At 45.9% G+C, this 20,510-nt stretch overlaps 2 protein-coding genes and 1 non-coding gene across 6 annotated transcripts in view; 2 read left to right on the top strand and 1 right to left on the bottom strand.

Moving 5' to 3' along the window:
- SMIM11 (small integral membrane protein 11) overlaps window positions 1-20,510 on the top strand; it is a 67,915-nt gene that overhangs the window by 30,514 nt on the left and 16,891 nt on the right. The window lies entirely within an intron of this gene.
- Window positions 7,387-7,459, top strand: TRNAG-UCC. The gene has a single exon. It is a non-coding gene; the product is annotated as a tRNA-Gly (tRNA).
- SMIM34 (small integral membrane protein 34) lies at window positions 12,093-16,659 on the bottom strand. Its single transcript, XM_006062834.3, has 2 exons — window positions 16,538-16,659; window positions 12,093-12,487 (listed from the first exon to the last, which is right to left on the bottom strand). The coding sequence occupies exons 1-2, from the start codon at window positions 16,542-16,544 to the stop codon at window positions 12,093-12,095; spliced, it is 402 nt and encodes a 133-aa protein (XP_006062896.1). The 5' UTR covers window positions 16,545-16,659.

The raw sequence follows: 20,510 nt of genomic DNA, 5'->3' as shown, positions 1-20,510 counted from the left end.
CATGGACTGTACAGTCTAGGGGGTCGCAAAGAGTCGGACACGCCTGAGTGACTTTCACTTTGTATTTCCTACTGAAAGAATCAGGGACCCTTTGATTCTAGGTCTGGGGAAGGAAATGTACAAGATGAGCTTGGGACATCTTGTTCAGCCTGACAACAAGGAAGCCAACAAAGACCACCAGGATCCACCCTTACTGGCCCAGGGAGGGGCCAAGCCTGCATCCAGGCAGGACCAAGAAGTAGCCTGCCAGGCAGCAATGTGGGGCTTCAGTCCAGTTCAGTTCAGTCGCTCAATCGTGTCCGACTCTTTGCGACCCCATGGACTGCAGCACGCCAGGCCTCCCTGTCCATCACCAACTCCTGGAGTTTACTCAAACTCATGTCCATCGAGTCGGTGATGCCATCCAACCATCTCATCCTCTGTCGTCCCCTTCTCCTCCTGCCTTCCATCTTTCCCAGCATCAGGGTCTTTTCAAATGAGTCAGTTCTTCGCATCAGGTGGCCAAAGTATTGGAGTTTCAGGTTCAGCCTCAGTCCTTCCAATGAATATTCAGGACGGATTTCCTTTAGGATGGACTGGTTGGATCTCCTTGCAGTCCAATCTTGGACTGAAGCAAAGTATTGCATCATGGATGGCTAGAGAAACTCACAGAACTTTTCCCTTCGCTCCTTCTCCTGATGGGAGCCTTGTGGATGTCCTCTTCTCTACTTCAAGTTCCACTGGGGGATACTAAGGGCTTGGGAGAAAGAAGAAGGCTTTGCTAGACTTGGTGACCCTTTGAAGATTTTTGCAGGGTGGCAGAAGGACCACCAGGGGGCAGTATGTGTATGTCTCCATGATGACTTACTAGGCCACACCCTGTCAGTATCTCCCAGAACTGGAGATAGAACCTTGGTTTCTCAGGAGCCTCACAGTCCTACCCAATCTCAGCCTGCTCCCTGGGCCCTAAGAGTTACCACTATGTGCTTTTCTAGAAAATACTTCTGTACTTTTATTTTTGGCTGTCACATTTAACTCACTGAAACTAATTTTGTATAATTGGGAGATCAGCTTGTCAGTTTAAAGATGGATAGTAGCAGAAATCTGAATTCAGGTTGTAAGTATTAGTGTGGTTCAGACCTGGCACAAATCATGCTTGTCATCAAAAAAAGGGGGAACCTTTGGTAACTGGTTTTACCAACCACAACACCCCCACTCCAGAAAGATTCCCTAAACTAAAACAGTCGCCACATATATATATAAATAGATGTGTGCTTACATGTGCTATCTTGAATCTTATTCCACAAAGTTGGTTGTGCAGGAAACATTAGGCTTATTGCTTTAAATCAATCACACTGGACTCTAGCATTGTTTGGGGCTCCTTACTCCACCTCCAAGGCCAGAGTGTTGGAGAGACGCTGAGGCCACCAACTCTCCTATGCTAACTGTGCAGAACTATGGGTGTGCCCACATCTGACCCTGTGGCCCCAGCTCCCAGGCACTGGAGTCCTGCTGGGAGTCCTGCTGGGGCTAGCAACCTCAAGGCCAGGATCCAGCCCACAGAGGTGTGTGCTCAAGGCCACTGGCCCAGGAGGCCCCAGCCACCTTGAGGGGTCCAAGAGTGAATTGGCCGAGGACCCTCTGTTCCCACAATGAAAGAGGGTCTTTCTGGGCCTGGGCATGGGAATGCCTCTGCCGCACACTCTCCTCTAGTCGGCCCTGTCCTCTGCCTCCCTCTGCAGGAAAGTAGCTCAGCCTGGGCTTCACAGGAACAGGGCCTGCCCTCAGGTTTATGGCCTGGCATCTTAATTCTCCTCCAGGGCAATGAGTCCAGCACCCCCTACAAATGGCAGGAAGGAAACGCTGTTAGGAAGAAACCTAACTTCATTGCCCAGCAGCTGATCTGCCACTCTGCGTGTGTGTGTGTGTGTGTGCGCGCGCGCACACGCACACACATGCACGTGTCTCACTTTTCACCCTCCTCCAGCCTGCTGTTGGGGGGCCGCCCCCAACCCACTGTTGGGGGGTCACCCCCAGTGAGACACATCTCTCATATGAGGTCACGAAGCCCCTGGTCTGTTGGCCACTGGGGATGATGGTAATGTTTCTGAGCACTCAGCACTGGGAATTGTTGTTGTTCAGTTGCTAAGTTGTGTTCAACTCTTTGCAACCCTGTGAACTGCAGCACGCCAGGCCTCCCTGTCCATCACCATCTCCCAGAGTTTACTCAAACTCATGTCCATTGAGTTGGTGATGTTATCCAACCATCTCATCCTCTGTCATCCCCTTCTCCTCCTGCCTTTAATCTTTTCATGCCCTCTGACCATTTTACCATGGACCAGCTGTATGGGCTTAAGATTAATCATCAGTTCAGTTCAGTTCAGTTGCTCAGTCATGTCCGACTCTTTGCGACCCCATGGACTGCAGCATGCCAGCCTTCCCTGTCCATCACCAACTCTCGGAGGGCACTTGCCCCCCCTCTTGCGGTTGGGAGGACCAAAGGCTTCTTTAGCTTGTGAGTGGTGGGCTCATGTGATGTGTGTCTCTCCTGGGCTGGAGCATTTAGTCATCAAGAGAGACAGTGACTGCTTCAGAAACCCACATCTCAGAGCGAGGCCAGCAGGATGCAGAGCAGAGCCCCAGCCAACCCACTATGTGCACAGGACCTGAGAGAGAAATGATCCTAGCCTGAAGCAGTAGTCTTCCCATTCCTCACCTTGGATGAAAATTAAGGCATGTTTTGGACAAATTATTTGGGAAAACATTGCATGAACTTAGCTTTGAGTCTCTTGCCTGCTGTTTGACAATATACGAGGTTTCTTCCCCGTTTTGCACCTCAGCTCTCTGATAGCACCCACCTCCTGATGTTTGTGAAAGGACCACCTGGGCTAGTGTACATCAAAGTGCCCAGTGTTTGGTAGAGATCATTAAATGTTCATTTTCTTCTCTTCCTATGGCACCTTTAATGGACACATGGTCGCCTCCCACTTTCCATCTTTCCAAACCCCCTCCACTGAGTGCCCTGAGTTCAGTTGAAGTGTTCACCTGTCTCCCGTGAAGTGCAGGCTCTTTCGGAAGAGGCTGTGTCAACTCCCGCTCCAGACGGAAGCCCCCAGCCACCGTGTGGTTCAGGGAGTGCTTGTGATGTTAGTGGTGGTGGGGGTGGTGGTGGTTTAGTCGCTAAGTCATGTCCAACTCTTGCGACCCCATGGACTGTAGCCTGCCAGTCTCCTCTATCCATGGAATTCTCCAGCCAAGAATATTGGAGTGGGTTGCCATTTTATTCTCCAGGTGTGATGTTAGTAGCCCCCAGTATATCTCAGGGTTCTTGCTAGGGCTTCTGGGCCCTCAGGACCCAAGAGAGTCCTACACTTACTTCCCTGCATCTCTCTTTCCCCAGGAGGAGATCTGTTCTCTGTCCTTTGCGCAAAGATCCTCACCAACACTTGCTCAGACACATCCAACCCAGCAAGGGACACAGCCTGGAATCTAGCTGGGACCACCCCCCGACCACCACGCACAGACACACACTTACTTGTTTTCTGCTAATTAAAATTTCTAATACAACTCATGCTAAGTGGGTTTGCACGGCAGGGGGTGTGTGATAAAGGACCCTGCCTGGCCTAGAGGGGCTCCGCTCTACACTTCCTGCTAATGAAGACACGCATGCATGCAAGTGTTTGTCTGGGCTCTGGGTTAGCTGAGCGCAGAAGGCACAAGGCAGTCAGGGTTTCAAACAACCCAGGAGGAACACGACTTGGGGGCAGATAGCTCAGCATCTCCCTGGAAAATAATAATTACAATACTCTCTGAAGAACTTCAGGATTTGTGCGCACATGAGAGCGGAAAATCCATGTCATGGAAATTATGTGGTTTAATTTGACATTTGTGACTTTTATTGGAGGCTCATCAACATCAGCCGGCTGGTTGGTTTCATTTCATTAAATTTGCCAGTGTGTCGAATTATACTGCTAATGCAGATGGTGAATGACATAAATTCCCTTTTCTGCTCTGACCTGAGGTTCATTTAACCACTCTTCAGTTCTGTTGCAGCACATTGTCCCAAATCACTGACACTTTCTACATGCTTCTCTTACAAAGAGTGCATAGCCTGTGTCTTTCTTCCTATGAGGACACAATCCCATGGTAGCGGGTTCCACCCTCATGACCTCGTCTAAACCTTGTGTGTGTTCATGCTCAGTCGTGTCCAAATCTTTGCTATCCCAAGGACTGTAGCCTTCCAGGATCCTTTGTCCTTGGCATTATCCAGGCAAGAACATTAGACTGGGTTGCCACTACCTTCCTCAGGGGATCTTCCCAACCCAGGGATTAAACCAGTATCTCCTGCATTGACAGGTGGGTCCTTCACCACTGTGTCACCTGGGAAGGCTTATCACCCAAAGCCCTACATCCAAAAGCCCTTATCCCCAGAGCCCTGCATTCTAATATCACCACATTGGGGGTTAGGACTTCAACACAGGAATTTGGTGGGAGGTGGCATGAATTTTCAGTCCATGCACAGTACCAATGACCCACTCCCCTACCAGCCATCTACTAGCCTCTGCTGGCCTCTGTCCCAGACAGTTGTTTTCTGTAGTCTTCCCATCGTGGGGGCAGTGCACACCAGACTGTGTGCAAACCTGCCCATGAGTGGGCTCCCTACACTCTGATTCTCCATACCCACCCATCCTTCAGCCTTGACTCTCCCGGGCCAGAGAAACTGTTAACTGCTACTTAGAGACTGTGGACCAGTCAACCTTGTGAGCCTGTCCACCACCCAGTGGCTGCAGCTACATCTTCTATAACAAGATCTGCACCCCAGCCTTGGGGAAGTGACCCCCCCCTTCCAAGTTGGCTCTTCCCTGGGCACTCTCCCTCACCTCTAAGATATACTTTAGTATTCTCTCTGCATTTTTATAGTTTCTTCCTTATCATCATTTAATCATTCTTTATAGAAACTGCCTCTGATCAAATGACTGTGTGGTTTATCTCCAGCTTCATTTGTGGGTGTTAACATAGAGGTGGTATAGGACCTGGGATGCAGAGGATGGGTAACAAGGCAAATGAAATAATACATGTAGAACACGAATGCCTGGTATACACCAGGTCCTTTCATTTTAGCTGCTATTTTTAAATAAGTATTGCTATTTTTTTCTTTTTTTTTTTTTAGCAGATCAGTATGATACTGGGCAAAGGGAAAAGGCTTTCTGAAGGAGAGGATGTCTGAGCTGGTTTGAAGAGTTTGGACGTATGAGTTTGGAGTATGGGTGGAAAGGGTGCCATCAGGGCCAAGACCAGGAGGATAACCCACCTCCCATTTTTGTTCTAAGGACTAAAATGAGGTTGGAAAGATAAGTGTACTTTGTCAACATAGAAATTATAAACAATAATAACCCAATTCCTTTTGCTTATTGAAAGCAGGCCTTAAAGGAAAACCAGCCTCCTTGTAGAAATTCCATGTTCATTATATTTTGAGGACTGGACATTTCCACCAGAAGAAAGTACCTGGAAAAAATTGTACCTACCGTCCCAAAGGGAATAGCACTCATTGTAAATAACTAAGCTGACACACTAATGTATGAATCATTCACTCATTCAGCAAATATTTCTTGTGTGTTCTGGAAGGAGTGGGTGAGGTCAAAATTCATAAGATGTTGTTCTTGTCCTTAAAGTCATGTTTTCATGGGCCACTAAGGGACACAGACTGGGGACCAATATTTGCAGTCTTACATGATACGTGTTCTAAAAATGGACTGAGTTTTCGGGTTCCCCCTGAAGGCACTCACTCCACCCTCTTGCTTCCCTGCACCCACTCTACAAGGATTTGGTTAAATTTGACACCAGCTTCCCCATGACTTTTGTTTCTTCTTTTTCTATTAAAAAAAATCTAATTATTTTTAATTGGAGGATAACTGCTTTATGATGTTGTGTTGATTTCTGCTGTACAACAATGTGAATCAGCTATATATACATGCACATATCCTCTCCCTCATAAACCTCCCTCCCCCATCCCCTATCCCACCCCTCTACTTCATCACAGAGCACCGAGCTGGGCTCCGTGTGCTATAGAGCTGCTTCAGGCTGACGATCTACTTCACGCATGGTAGCATATATATAATATATGGCAATGCTACTCTCTCAATTTGTGCCACCCTCCCCTTACCCCTGTGTGTCCACAAGTCCATTTGCTACTTCTTGATGTTTCAGCTAAAGCTAAACTGGAATTAAAGTGCTTCTGTCCCCAGCATCCATGTCCACCTGCTGCCTCAACTCCACTTGCCCCAGACTCAACCCATCACCAAGTCCCTTCATGGTCTCCCAGACCACTCACTTCAAGCATTTGTCTCATGAGTTTCCTATCATTGTAGATCAGGACTGGTGGGTGTGATGGTGGGCCAGTTGCTGAAGACATTTTCTCAGCGTGTCCTGCCATCCAGCGAGATCCCTAAATCTCTCCGCTGTCTTTTCCTCCTCCCATCACTCTTGAGAAGCAAATTCCACTCCTTGTCTCCTGTAGAATAGTCCCACCCATACTCAGGAGGCTCTGAGGTCTCACTTCCTATACCAAATACTTGGTAAACAAACGCAGTTCCCTCCTTGGAGAAATTCTGTTGCATAAAATTTTCTCTTTGACCCATCCAAGTGTTTACCAAGTGCTATGGAAGCCCTGGAGGAGCAAACAAGTCTGCCTTTGGGGTCAAGAAAGTTTCAGAGGGTGATATTTGAGCAATGGCTCTGTTTATTGGCATTTTCTTCATAGACGTAGTGCCCCTGCAGGGCCTGTGAGTGAGCACGTGACCCAACCTCAGCCAATCAGAGCTCTGCACTCCCTGGGTCCTCCTTGGTCTAAGGGGCAGACACCTGGTATACCTGATCCCATGCAATGCTCTCCTCTAACATTTGAAACATAAGCAGAGGCACAAAGAGACGGTATGGGAGCTCGCCATCTTCTGGGAGGGCCTTGGAGAGAAGGCCCTTCAGCTGGGGCCACTGAGTGAGGGCCTTGGGTGGACTGACCTCTCTTCTTCCCTAGGCCTTGGAAAGCTGCTGCCCTCTGGATTCTGTGAGCTCACTCAGTTGACTTCTCACAGATCCGCTCCCCACCCCTCCATAACCTTCTTTTTCGTGAGTGAGATAAAATTGGTTTCAATTTCGCCAAGAGAAGAACTCTAACTTTAATTGAAGGGTGAGTTGACATTTCCGCTCTGGTTGAGGTCTAGACAATCAGAATCGTTTCTGAGAATCAGAGCCACCTGCCATTATATGAAGAGTCATGTTAACAAATGTTTCCCCTCTACATTATTTTTTTTTTAATACTTAAATCTTGTGATAATTATGTCACACCAGGTAAGTCATAATGCAGCAGAGCTGATTAGACTTTTATTTAGAATAGATATGTTCTGGACTTCCCTGGTGGTCCAGTGGTTAAGATTCTGCACTTCCAATGCAGGGGGCACAGGTTCAACCCCTGATTGGGGAACTAGATCCCACATCCCACAAGACACAGTGGGGGAAAAAATGAATCAGTGTGTTCCAATCAACCAGGAAAGCTCTGGTAACCTCGATTTTTGATTTGGTACAAATCAGGGCTTCCCTGGCTCAGACTATAAAGAATCTGTGTGCAATGCTGGAGGCCCGGGTTCAGTCTCTGGGTTGGGAAGATCCCCTGGAGAAGGGCATGGCTACTCACCCCAGTATTCTTGGCTGGAGAATTTCATGGACAGAGGAGCCTAGAGGGCTACAGTCCATGGGGTCACAAAGAGTCAGACAGGAGTCTTTCACTTCACTAGGACCATAAGCCACAAATCCAAGAGGAAGCCATTCCTGGAGACAGTGAACCAGATTCATTCTACATCAGTTTTAAATAATTTCCATTTCAGAGGAAGACATTCATCTGACCTGATTTGCTGATCTTGGGGGAAATTTACCATAGGACAATGAAAGCAAAAGTGTCTAGAATGTTGGGACTCAGTTTGCTGTTCTTTCATCTCCACCAGGGTTGATGAAACATGCATATCTCTTCCCCACTCGCTGACTTGAACACAGGCTATGGTGCTGGTCCCTTCCCTACTGGTTCAACTACATAGGTTTTGCACAGAAAGTGATTAATTGCTATAAGCCTGAACAGTTTAGATTTAAGGGACTGGGCACAAAATATCCTTAATACCTGAGGTTCTTTCCCACCAGACTAGCTTAAAATGGAGCGTACACAATTCCCATCCAAGAACACGTCTCCCTGGCAAACACTCAGACCAGCTCCCCAGAGAGTGATGAAGTTGGATCAGGCAGGAGTTAAGTGGCCAGGGAAGATGTGCTTGGATCCCATGTACCTGTGTCTGGGTGTCAACGGGAAGACAGAGGTTTTGGTTCTTAGGAAATACCCTTAGAGCCAGTCCTGACCTCACGTCTAACATGACAGGCCCTCTTAGGAGCTTCCATGACAAGAGTCAGGGATGGGGATTAAATGGAATGAAATCTCACTGAATGCCCTTTGAAAGGTCAAATTATAAGAACTTGCAAGTAACTAGTGAGCTGACATAAGCATAGTGTGTTTTCCCCGTAAACACAAAATCATATAAATATAAAAAATCTTGGTGAAAGACGTGATCCCACTTTACCACATCACATTGCTTTTATCTAATTCCACTCCAAGGTCCACTTCCCTCAGGAGATTATTTCTCCAGTGGTATCATTAAGGATATTTTTGGTTGAAGGGGACAGGAAGCTTATCTCTAAAGGACTTAATAAAGGAAATTTATTGGCTCATTAACTAAAACAGTCCGGGGGAAATGAAGGCTTTGGGCACAGTCTGATTAGAAGTCTAGGCTCTGTAATTTTCTCATGTCTCTACTTTATGTTGGCTTTTGCCCTCACATTGGCTTTGCCCATGGTGACAGAATGGCTCCAGCAATTTCAAACTCAGCTCTGGATTTAACACCATCCAGCACAAGAGAGGGCTTCTGTATCCCATAATTCCCCATGGATGTCCTTCCCATCATTCTAACGGGGTGGGCTTACTTTGGTCATGGGCCCAGCTTGGTCCACATTTGTGAAGCTGGAGATAAGATGCACTAATTGGATCAGGTCCTGAGCTGGGAGTAGTTTCATCTTTCTTAGAGCCATCAGATCAGATCAGATCAGTTGCTCAGTCATGTCCAACTCTTTGTGACCCCATGAATTACAGCACGCCAGGCCTCCCTGTCCATCACCAACTCCCGGAGTTCACTCAGACTCACGTCCTTCGAGTTAGTGATGCCATCCAGCCATCTCATCCTCTGTCGTCCCCTTCTCCTCCTGTCCCCAATCCCTCCCAGCATCAGAGTCTTTTCCAATGAGTCAACTCTTCGCATGAGGTGGCCAAAGTACTGGAGTTTCAGCTTTAGCATCATTCCTTCCAAAGAAATCCCAGGGCTGATCTCCTTCAGAATGGACTGGTTGGATCTCCTTGCAGTCCAAGGGACTCTCAAGAGTCTTCTCCAACACCACAGTTCAAAAGCATCAATTCTTCGGTGCTCAGCCTTCTTCACAGTCCAACTCTCACATCCATACATGACCACAGGAAAAATCATAGCCTTGACTAGATGAACCTTTGTTGGCAAAGTAATGTCTCTGCTTTTGAATATGCTATCTAGGTTGGTCATAACTTTCCTTCCAAGGAGTAAGCGTCTTTTAATTTCATGGCTGCAGTCACCATCTGTAGTGATTTTGGAGCCCAGAAAAATAAAGTCTGACACTGTTTCCACTGTTTCCCTATCTATGTCCCATGAAGTGATGGGACCGGATGCCATGATCTTCGTTTTCTGAATGTTGAGCTTTAAGCCAACTTTTTCACTCTCCACTTTCACTTTCATCAAGAGGCTTTTGAGTTCCTCTTCACTTTCTGCAATAAGGGTGGTGTCATCTGCATATCTGAGGTTATTGATATTTAAATTAGATTAGAGCCATATGCATTCCCAAATGCAAATTAAGGAGGTGTTGGATTGAGGAAGAGGAAGATCCATTAGAAGGAAGCAACCAACAAGACAGAGTATGTATTTTATCTTCAAATTCACTTCAGTTCTGACCTTGTGCTCCCATTTTAGTGCATTCTGCATTCCTATTCGAGCTTCCTGGGTAGCTCAGTGGTAAAGAATCTACCTGTGATGTAGAAGACACAGGAGATGCCATGGATCTGACCCCTGGGTTGGGAAGATCCCCTGGAGGAGGACAGGGCAACCCACTCCAGTATTCTTGATTTGGAGAATCCCATGGACAGAGGAGCCTGGCAGGCTACAGTCCATGGGGTCACACAGAGTCAGACATGATGGAAAGGACTGCACACACACACATTCCTATTCACTGTGGATTACATTTTTGTCTGTCTTTGTGTCTACTGTTTTATCCTGCCCCATAAGAGTCTCAAACGTGGATGATGCCCAGCCCTAACTATATAAACAAACCAACAAACACTTTTGCTGGAAAGCCTGTAAGATGATCATGTGGAAAATATGAAAAAAAAAGAAAAATAGTTGGAAGTCTATCTCATCCTTTAAAAAAAAAGCATGGCATTTAATTTAACCTTTATGAAATCATGCAGTTGATTATAGACCACTGCGCATAGACAGGGGAAAATATTTTTATTTGTTGTTCAGGGGACCCCTCCAAAAGCCCAGCCAGATAAACTTCACAGAAGTTGGTATGAAACATACTTTTTCTCTTTGCCTACTGAAAGCCACTTGTAGAAATTCAGCTAATCACAATCTCTCTAAATGAATCAGTCATGTAGGCAAGATCTTATTTCTTTTTGAAGCAGAGACAAGAATATAAGTAACAGATGTTTGTGAAACATTTGAATGAATCCTATGATATCTACAGTAATGCAAATTAAAAGTGACTATTTTGTCTACGTGTACAACTTGAATCTCATGGACTTGATTCAGAGCACACATCATCAACTTTGATGCAGATGGGTTCTCTTCTAGAATCAAGTAATGCAGCCATTACTTACAGCTATTACCAGTAGGCTAGTCATTTCCTGGACCACAGTAGCATCACCACGACCACCACCACCATCAACAACAGCACCAACCCCTACCAACAACACAATCAACCACCACCACCACCACCACCACCATCAACACTGACTATCAACCACCACCAACACCATTAACACCACCAACTACCAACACCAACACCATCAACCACCCCCACGACCACCATCATCAACATAAACAACCAAGACCACCATCAACACTGACCATCAGCCACCACCAACCCCACAACCATTAACACCACCAATACTACCATCACCATAATTTAACATCAGCCACCATCATCACCACCACCACAATGAGGTTTATATTTGCATATTTATTTTACTTTTCAAAATACATTCATATACATGATTTCATGAGCTCTCATCTGCTTTGCAAGGTTGGCAGAAAACTGGCATCGTTATCCTCATTATCTGTAAGGAAACTAAGGTTGGGAGAGGTGAGCGGTGTGTGCAAGGACATCAAAGTGGTCAAGAGTCTAACTCAGAGTAGAGTCTGATTCTTCTGACTCCAAAACTAATACATTTTTTTAAATGGACCCTGCACTCTCAATGAAAATGAAGAACTTCTGAAAATTAGGATGTTGATATTGACTATTTTGGTTCAATATTTTAGACAGAGTCTTAGAATGAATGGCCCTTGGAGACCATATATCCCAACCCTCACATGTTCCACGTGAGCCACCAGCCAATCAGGTTCATGTGACCCTCTAGAAGTTGAATTTCATCCAAGGCATTTGACTCCAAATTCAGCCTTCTTTCCATGACAAGAGGCTACCTTCACACATGCCCCAGGAGCCTACCAGATTCCTTTGAGAACAGTGGATGTCCCATGTCCTTGCCTGGAGCACAAAGTTTTCCAGTGAAGGGTGAGTAAGGCTGAAAGCCACTACTCCTGCTCATCTCAGAGCATCAGGAAGCCTGAGAAGGAAACAGGATGCTGGCTTTTGGGCCCACCCCCGTGCACCTACGGCCCCGCTCAAGGGCTCGCCTCGCCTTGCAAGGTTCCAGGTAAGCCCAAAGCTGCTCCCTCAAGCAAGAAGTTTGAACCTCAACTGTGGAGGCTTCCTTGCCTCGACTTTCAAGGGATCTCTTGGATTTCAGCGTGGGGGCTGCTGTTCCCACCCTTTGTCTCCGGGCTGGCCTGGTTGGGCCGCAGGACAGCTCTGTTGCTAATGGTCAGTGAAGAGCATCTGGCTGCCTTGCTCTGGAGCCCTTTCTTTTCAAGTTCAAATGTCAGATTGGAGTAATAAATGTCTTCCAAGGACTTTTCATTCTTTCTGAGGATGTTGCTGGCCAATCGGAAGAGGAAAATCAGCCCATAGACGCCAAAGATGGTGAGGATATACCAAGTGGCGCTGGTCCCATCTGAAAGCTTCAGGGCCCTGGTGGAGTTGCTGCTGTTTCTTCCCTCCATGTGGTCCCCCAGCAGGTGCCCCAGGATGGCGCCGGCTTGGGTCTGGTTGGCCCAATCCCCTGAGAAACAGAGATGTCCGTGTGAGACCCACATTCTGGGCTGAAGGCTGCCTGGCCAAGCCAGTAGCAGTGTGTTCATGTCAGTGGGGAAATGGGACTGCTGAAAGAGGCTTTTTCTGCTCAATAGGTAGAAGCCTCACAACATACATGTCAACATATTAAAAAATTTTTTTTTTTAAATTGGAGCATCATTGCATTACAACGCTGTGTTCATTTCTGCTGTACAATGAAGCAAATCAGCTGTATGCATACCTACATCCCCTTCCTCTTGAACCTCCCTCCCACCCCTGCCATCCATCTCTCTAGGTCATCACAGAGACAGAGCTGAGCTCCCTGTGCTATACAGCGTCTTCTCACTCAGTTTAGTTCAGTTCAGTTGCTCAGTCGTGTCTGACTCTGCGACCCCATGGACCGCAGCACTATTTTACTATATTTACTATTTTACACATAGTAGTGTATATGTATGGAGAAGGCAATGGCAACCCACTCCAGTACTCTTGCCTGGAAAATCCCATGGACGGAGGAGCCTGGTAGGCTGCAGTCCATGGGGTTGCTATGAGTCGGGCACAACTGAGCAACTTCACTTTCACTTTTCACTTTTCTGCATTGGAGAAGGAAATGGCAATCCACTCCAGTGTTCTTGCCTGGAGAATCCCAGGGACAGAGAAGCCTGGTGGGCTTCCGTCTATGGGGTCACATAGAGTCGAACATGACTGAAGCGACTTAGCAGCAGCAGCAGCAGCAGCAGTGTGTATGTATGTCAATCTGAATCTCCCAGTTCTCTCCACTCTCTCCTTTGTCCACTGTGTCTGCATGTCTGTTCTCTATGTCTGCCTCTCTATTCCTGCCCTGCAAATAGGCTGATCTGTATCATTGTTTAGAGTTCAGAACATCAAGTTCTTGAAGAGGAGACACAACATCATAACGATATCCATTTTCCCTAAGATAATCTATACAAATTAACATGATTGCAATAAAAATATCAATAGGATTTCTTTGTGAAATAAACAAGCTATGCATACTGAAAAAGCAACTGTCAAGACTAATTAGGAGACCTCTGAAAGGAAGAGTTGAAATGAGTGGAAATTAGTCTAGCAAGAAATCTAAAACTAGCTAGCCAGAAAAATAAGTTTACTGTTTTTTTTGAATGAATGAGTGCTTTATTTGTCCACAGTCCAGCTGGGGCTTACTGGGCTTTGCAAATGGCATGAGGGGCTCTTCCAAACCAGGTGCAACTTTTCCCTGAAAAGTCTTCCCTGTAAAACTACAATGACTAAAACAGTGCGACAAGATACATAGACTGGCAGACCAAACAGAGTAAAACATCAGTAGAGTAGGAATTGGAATTTGGTAGATAAAGGGGCATTTGTGATCAGGAGAGAAAAGATGGAGTTTTCAATAAGTAGCATTAAAACAAGATAATAATGAATCTACATCTCTCACCTCATCTCTCTCACCCAAAACAGTCCAGATAAATTAAAGATTTTAATATTTTAAAAATTTAATATTAAAAATAGTTTAAAGGTTTTAATATTAAAAACAATTTAAATACTATAAAATAACATGGTAGATTTTTTCCCCCTTATCATCTCTTGAGGGCTTCCTATGTAGCTCAGTTGGTAAAGCATATGCCCACAGTGTGGGAGACCTGGGTTCAATTCCTAGGTAGGGAAGTCCCCCTGGAGAAGGTGATGGCAACCCACTCCAGTACTCTTGCGTGGAGAATCCCATGGACAGAGGAGCCTGTTCACATGACAGCTCATGGGGTCGCAAGAGTTGGACACGACTGAGCACTAAGCTAATCATCTCAGAGTGGGACATCCCTTTCTAAGCATAACACAAAAATTCAGAGGTGGAAAAAAAGGAGAAAGAAAATGTTAACTCCAATCACACAAAAAAATTTAAGTGATGGCATACAAAAGACAAATGACAAACTAGAAAAAATAGATACCCACGCCAGTGAACTTCTTCATAAGCTTCAGTTCTATAAGAAAAAGTACAAAACCTCAGTACAAAACGATGCAAAGGATATGGACAATTAGTTCAGGAAAGGAAATGGACCTTGAACATAAGAAAAGCTTCTCAGTAACTCATAATAAGAGAAATGCAAATTAAAACTACAGCAAGGTAATGTTTTGTTATTTATCAGGTTTGCAAATTCATGATGTCTCAGAAGACAGTCTAGATATGTCCGCGGGGCTATCAGGCTTTTGCTTAATGACTGGTGAGGGTGTAAATTTACACAACCAATATGGAGGGCACATTGACAAGATCTATTGACATTAGTCGGAGAAGGCAATGGCACCCCACTCCAGTACTCTTGCCTGGAAAATCCCGTGGATGGAGGACCCTGGTGGGCTGCAGTCCATGGGGTTGCTAAGAGTCAGACACGACTGAGTGACTTCACTTTCACTTTTCACTTTTATGCACTGGGGAAGGAAATGGCAACCCACTCCAGTGTTCTTGCCTGCAGAATCCCAGGGCAGGGGAGCCTGGTGGGCTGCCGTCTATGGGGTCGCACAGAGTCGGATACAACTGAACCGACTTAGCATTGACATTAGTAACACGTTTCCCTTTGACCCGGTGATTCTACCTGTAGAAATTTATCCTAAAAATATGCCAGAACAAGTCCAAAACAATGTATATTTACAATTAGTCCTTGTAGCACTCTTGTGATGACTAAGATTTAAGAACAGCCTGAATAGAGTCAACTGGGAGATGGTTTAATCCATTTTGGAAATTCCATGCAGTGGGATACAATGCAGCCCAAAAAAAGTAACAAAGAGCTTTCTTGTGCTAAATCGTAACAAATGAAAAAAAATCCTATATATAAAGTGGTCTGTGCTATTTGCTTGAAACTTGAGCATATTTAAAATACTTGTGGGAGAATACAGAAGGAATTGGTATCTAGGGTTGCCGATGGGGAGGAGAACTGGGGGAAGGAGGTGTACATTTCATCGAAGCCCTTTCGTACATTTTGTACCATGTGTATTTATTTTCAAAAAGAAATTAATTAAAAAATGGAAGCATGCAAGTGGGCACTTTTCTGGTCTCCTTGGTGAAGTGCCCCTGGGTGAGGACACTGTGTGCCCTTCTAAGGCCAGAAGATTAAGATCTTAATTGCTGTTTACCTCAAAACTGTTTTCTCTACTAGGAAAGCTGGTGAAAATGCAATGATAAAAAGTCAGAGAAGTAGTAGCTAATCCTGTGAGACATTTTCCAGCTGAGCTTTATAGGTTCACATTCTCGTTTCTTGCTCTATGTGCATATAGATGTGTCCAGACATGTCATAGGATAAATCCCATCACCTGCTGAGGACCCCAAAGGTGCTGCATTAAGTGTTTTCTATTTCATATCTGCTTGTTAATTCATTTTGCTAATGCAAAGCTCAGGGAGACCAGTATTCTTTTTTTATTATTATTATAATTAACTGTTGAATGAATGAATGATCTTATTACTTTGAGATTAGGGAGAACATTTAAAAATAACTGTGCAAACCACATGTGACAAAGTCCCAATTAACAGACTTCACTATATAAAATTGGTCACTCATAACAAACAGTACAGTGATCAGGAATTTTCCTACCGCTGTTGATAACATGGTTTGAGAACTTAAATAAGGAAGAGAAAAATGTTCCCATCATTATTAAAAACAAATCAACTCAACAAGAACATCATAAACTTTAATTAGAGTAAGAGAACTTGCTTAAACTTGGAATACATGGATAAACTCATAGACCTTTCTGTGAATTGTTGCAGAATGATGTGCTATGTTCAAATATATATAAAACAAAGCCAAGAACAACAGAGCATAAAATTATTTGAAAACCAGTCCCTTTGTCACATGAAAGATTGTCACTATTTTAATTAAGGCAGTACATTGTTCTTTACCTTTTAAAAAATAGAGAAGAATGAATTAGATAGTACCATCTATATCCTGTAGAAGAGACCAGGCTTTCTGTCTGCATTGTTTTGAACACCTAATCAATAATGTGAAACATGTTAGAAATTCTAGAACTGCTCATCCTTGTGTCGGAGCAGAATACTCACGTTCCATGAGGTGGTGTTTTTCTTGACCCTTAGGGAGGCAAGTTTAAACATCTGCCATGGAAAGAGGGCAACTTCTTTTTGCAAATGATCACAGTCTTTCTGAAGTCAACACTGAGGTTTCAAGAGCAGAGAGTAACTTGATATCCGAAGACTCTTAGGGCAGCACCTAATAGAAGTTTAGCAGAGAGAAACTGGACTCATTTTGTCTCATTCAATGAACCGGAGAATCAAAAGTTGATCTGTCTTCTATCGGCACAGAATAAAAAGCACCTCCTGCTGTTGGCCTGTTGAGAAGATCTGTTTAGACACACGCTAGTACCAAGGACACGGCGGCTCCTGCAGGTCCCATCTGGGGCTGCGGGGGCAGGAAGCTCTCCGAGGCTGGCTTAGAGCCTGGATGTTTCCTGAAATTCCCTGTTCCGCACCTGTAGCCGGTATGCTCATGGCCAGGTGTGGCAGAGACCCATTGTCAAGGGCCAGAGGAAGTCACCAGCTTCCTCTTGGACTGTCCTGGATGCAGAAACCCAGACAGGAAGGAGTCTGTGCAGGAGGACACAGCTGAGAGCCCGGGGTTCCCTCAGGATCAGTGGGTGATGGACTCATGAGCCAGGCCATGAGGAATGGGGCTGCTCTTTCCCACACCCCTGAGTCATGGACCACTTTGAAATTAAAATTAACTTAACTGCAAAAGAGGAGAAGTGTCTAGGAGAAATAGGAACACCAGGAGGAAAGGTTAGAAGACTTGGGCAGGTTCTCTGATACTGCCACTGTTCCTGAATCCTCACTAACGTGGCCCTGACCTGCCTAATTCGTGAGGCTTGCTGGCTTTTAAGATGTAATTTGATCATATTTTCATCAATAGGGGACTAGATAAGTCAGTTTAGAAATAAGCCATGAAATGAAGTCGCTCAGTCGTGTCCGACTCTTTGCGACCCTGTGGACTGTAGCCCACCAGGCTTTTCCATCCATGGGTCCTCCAGGCAAGAATGCTGGAGTGGGTTGCCATTTCCTTCTCCAGAAATAAGCCATAGAACCCAGCAATTTCACTCCTAGGTGTATATTCAGGATAAACATAAATGTACATCCAGACAAAAAAAACTTGCATATGGATGCACAAAGCAACATGACTCAAAGTAGCTAAAAAGTGGAAACTGTCCAAATGTCCCATTGGTGAACAGAAAAATAAAATGTGATCTATCTGTGCCATGAAATATTATTTGGCAATAAAAAGGAACGAAGTACTGACACATGCTGCAACAGCAACGAACCGTGAAAGCACCACGTCAAGTGAAGGAAAACAGCTACAAAGGACAGGCCACACAACTCTGTGCATCTGAAATGTCAAGAACAGGCAAATCTACAAAGGAAGAAAGTAGATTAGTGGTTGCCTTGGGTTGATGTAGGGGACTGCTGCTGCTGCTGCTAAGTCGCTTCAGTCGTGTCCGGCTCTGTGCGACCCCATAGACAGCAGCCCACCAGGCTCCCCCGTCCCTGGGGTTCTCCAGGCAAGAACACTGGAGTGGGTTGCCATTTCCTTCTCCAATGCATGAAAGTGAAAAGTGAAAGTGAAGTCGCTCAGTCGTGTCCGACTCTTCGCAACCCCGTGGACTGCAGCCCACCAGGCTCCGCCGTCCATGGGATTTTCCAGGCAAGAGTACTGGAGTGGGGTGCCATCGCCTTCTCCGATGTATGGGACTGGGGCATGATAATTAAGGGATAGCTTATTTGGGGGTGATAAAAGTGTTTTATAGTTGATTGTAGTGATATTTGTGAAAATCTGTAAACATACTAAAATCCACTGAACCCTGGAGTTTAAGTGGGTGAATTTTGTGGGATATGAATTGCATTTTAATACTATAATATAGGTAAACAATGGAATACTATGCATCTGTGAGACAGAATGAGGAAGTTATTTGTGTTGTTGTTGTTGAGTCACTAAGTCATATCTGACTCTTTGAGATGCCCATGGACTGTAGCCTGCCAGGCTCCTCTGTCCAGGGGATTCTCCAGGCAAGAATACTGGAGTGGGTTGCCATTTCCTCCTCCAGGGGATCTTCCTGGCCCAGGAATCAAACCTGCATCTCCTGCATCTCCTGCATTTGCAGGCAGATTTTTTTTTTTTTTTTTAACCACTGAGTCCCTGGGAAGCTGAAGCACTCCAAGATGTTTTGCTGAATGAAAACAGCCAAGAAGGGAGTATGTTACCATCTATGTAAAAAGTAGGAGGAAAAATCATGCAGATTTTTTTGTTGTTGTTCATATGGGCATTGAAGAGCCCCTTTAAGGATGCCTGAGAAAGTAAGAGCAGGAGGAACTTGTGGAGCTGAGAACTGGCTAGAGGGAGGGCAGGTTGGGAAGGAGAATTCTTACTATATATTCCTTATGAATATAAAGAAGTTCAGGGGGCACAAGTGGTAAAGAATCCTGCCAATGAAGGAGACTCGGGTTTGATCCCTGGGCCAGGAAGAGCCCCTGGCAACCTACTTCAGTGTTTCTTGCCTGGAGAATTCCATGAACAGAGGAGCCTGACAGGCTGCAGTCCATGGGGTCACAAAGAGTCAGACACAACTGAATGACTAAGCACACACACACACTTTCCAACTGTGTTAAACACACCCATTCATGTAAATCTGAGGCTTCCCTCATAGCTCAGTTGGTAAAAGAATCCGCCTGCAATGAGGGAGACTCCAGTTCAATTCCTGGGCCAGGAAGATCCGCTGGAGAATGGATGGGTTACCCAGTCCAGTATTCTTGGGCTTCCGTGGTGGCTCAGCTGGTAAGGAATCCACCTGTGATGTGGGAGACCCTGGGTTCAATCCCTGGGTTGGGAAGATCGCCTGGAGAAGGGAACGGCTACCCACTCCAGTCATTCTGGCCTGGAGAATCCCATGGACTATACAGTCCATGGGGTCGCAAAGAGTCGGACACGACTGAGCGACTTTCACTTCAGTTCATGTAAATCTTGGTCAAAGTTCTGCTCTTGCTGTCCTGGCTGTGGGATGCCTGGACCCTGGCACCTCCAACTTTGCCCCAGAGTTAGGGGTTTTTAACACCGACCATGAGAGGTGAGAAAGGGCTGGAGATCCTTCATGATCAAGGGCTAATGGCAGTGACAAGGGATGTAAGTCAGCGCTCTGGTCCCCAATGTGCCCTTGTGTAACCCCAGGTAAGTCCCCACCCACCCTGTAGATTTCTCACCTGCAAGGTGGAGAATCAGCAGGATAAATAACCTCTGATCCCAGGGAGACAGAGAGGAAGCCCAGGGCGTAGGGAAGAGCTACTCCTCCTGGAGGTGTCTGAACAGGAAGGCTGCCAGCACGGGCTGCGCCAGGACAGGGAGGACACATCCAGGCCCCTGGAGCCCAAGAGGTGGAGGCTTGGGAGCGTGCATCAGCTGGGAAGTCAGAAGTTTTGGCAGGATGTTGGCATGGGATGTGGGGAGAAATGAGCTCTGGAAAAATAGGGGAGGTGCAAGGAAAGGGGGGCTTTGGTCTCATCCATGCCATTAAGGGGCACTCACATTAGGAAAGAACTCTGTGCCAGGCAACTCATTGGAAAAGACCCTGATTCTGGGAAAGATTGAAGGCAAGAGGAGAAGGGGACAACAGAGGATGAGATGGTTGGATGGCATCACCGACTCGATGGACATGAGTTTGAACAAACGCTGGGAGATAGTGAAGGACAGGGAGGCCTGGCGTGCTGCAGTCCATGGGGTTGCAAAGAACTGGACAGGACTGAGCAACTGAACAACATGGCACTTTCCTCCTGAGTCCCCCTCTTAGAACCCATGAGAGGCAGGAGTACCATCCTCATTTAAAGAGGCTTAGAGAAGAGACCTGCCTGATGTTACACAGCTCCTGAGTGCCAGAGGTGGGTAGTCTGGCACCAAAGGAGTCTCCTTCCACACCCTGAATCTCACCTTCAAGCTGGACCCAGAGTCCCAAGAATTCTCCTGACTGCTTGCCGTATAGGT

Source organism: Bubalus bubalis, chromosome 1 (assembly GCF_019923935.1).
Source record: "Bubalus bubalis isolate 160015118507 breed Murrah chromosome 1, NDDB_SH_1, whole genome shotgun sequence".
Lineage (NCBI taxonomy): Eukaryota > Metazoa > Chordata > Mammalia > Artiodactyla > Bovidae > Bubalus > Bubalus bubalis.
The sequence above is the reverse complement of the archived record's forward strand: the minus strand, read 5'-3'. Positions and strand labels throughout refer to the sequence as shown.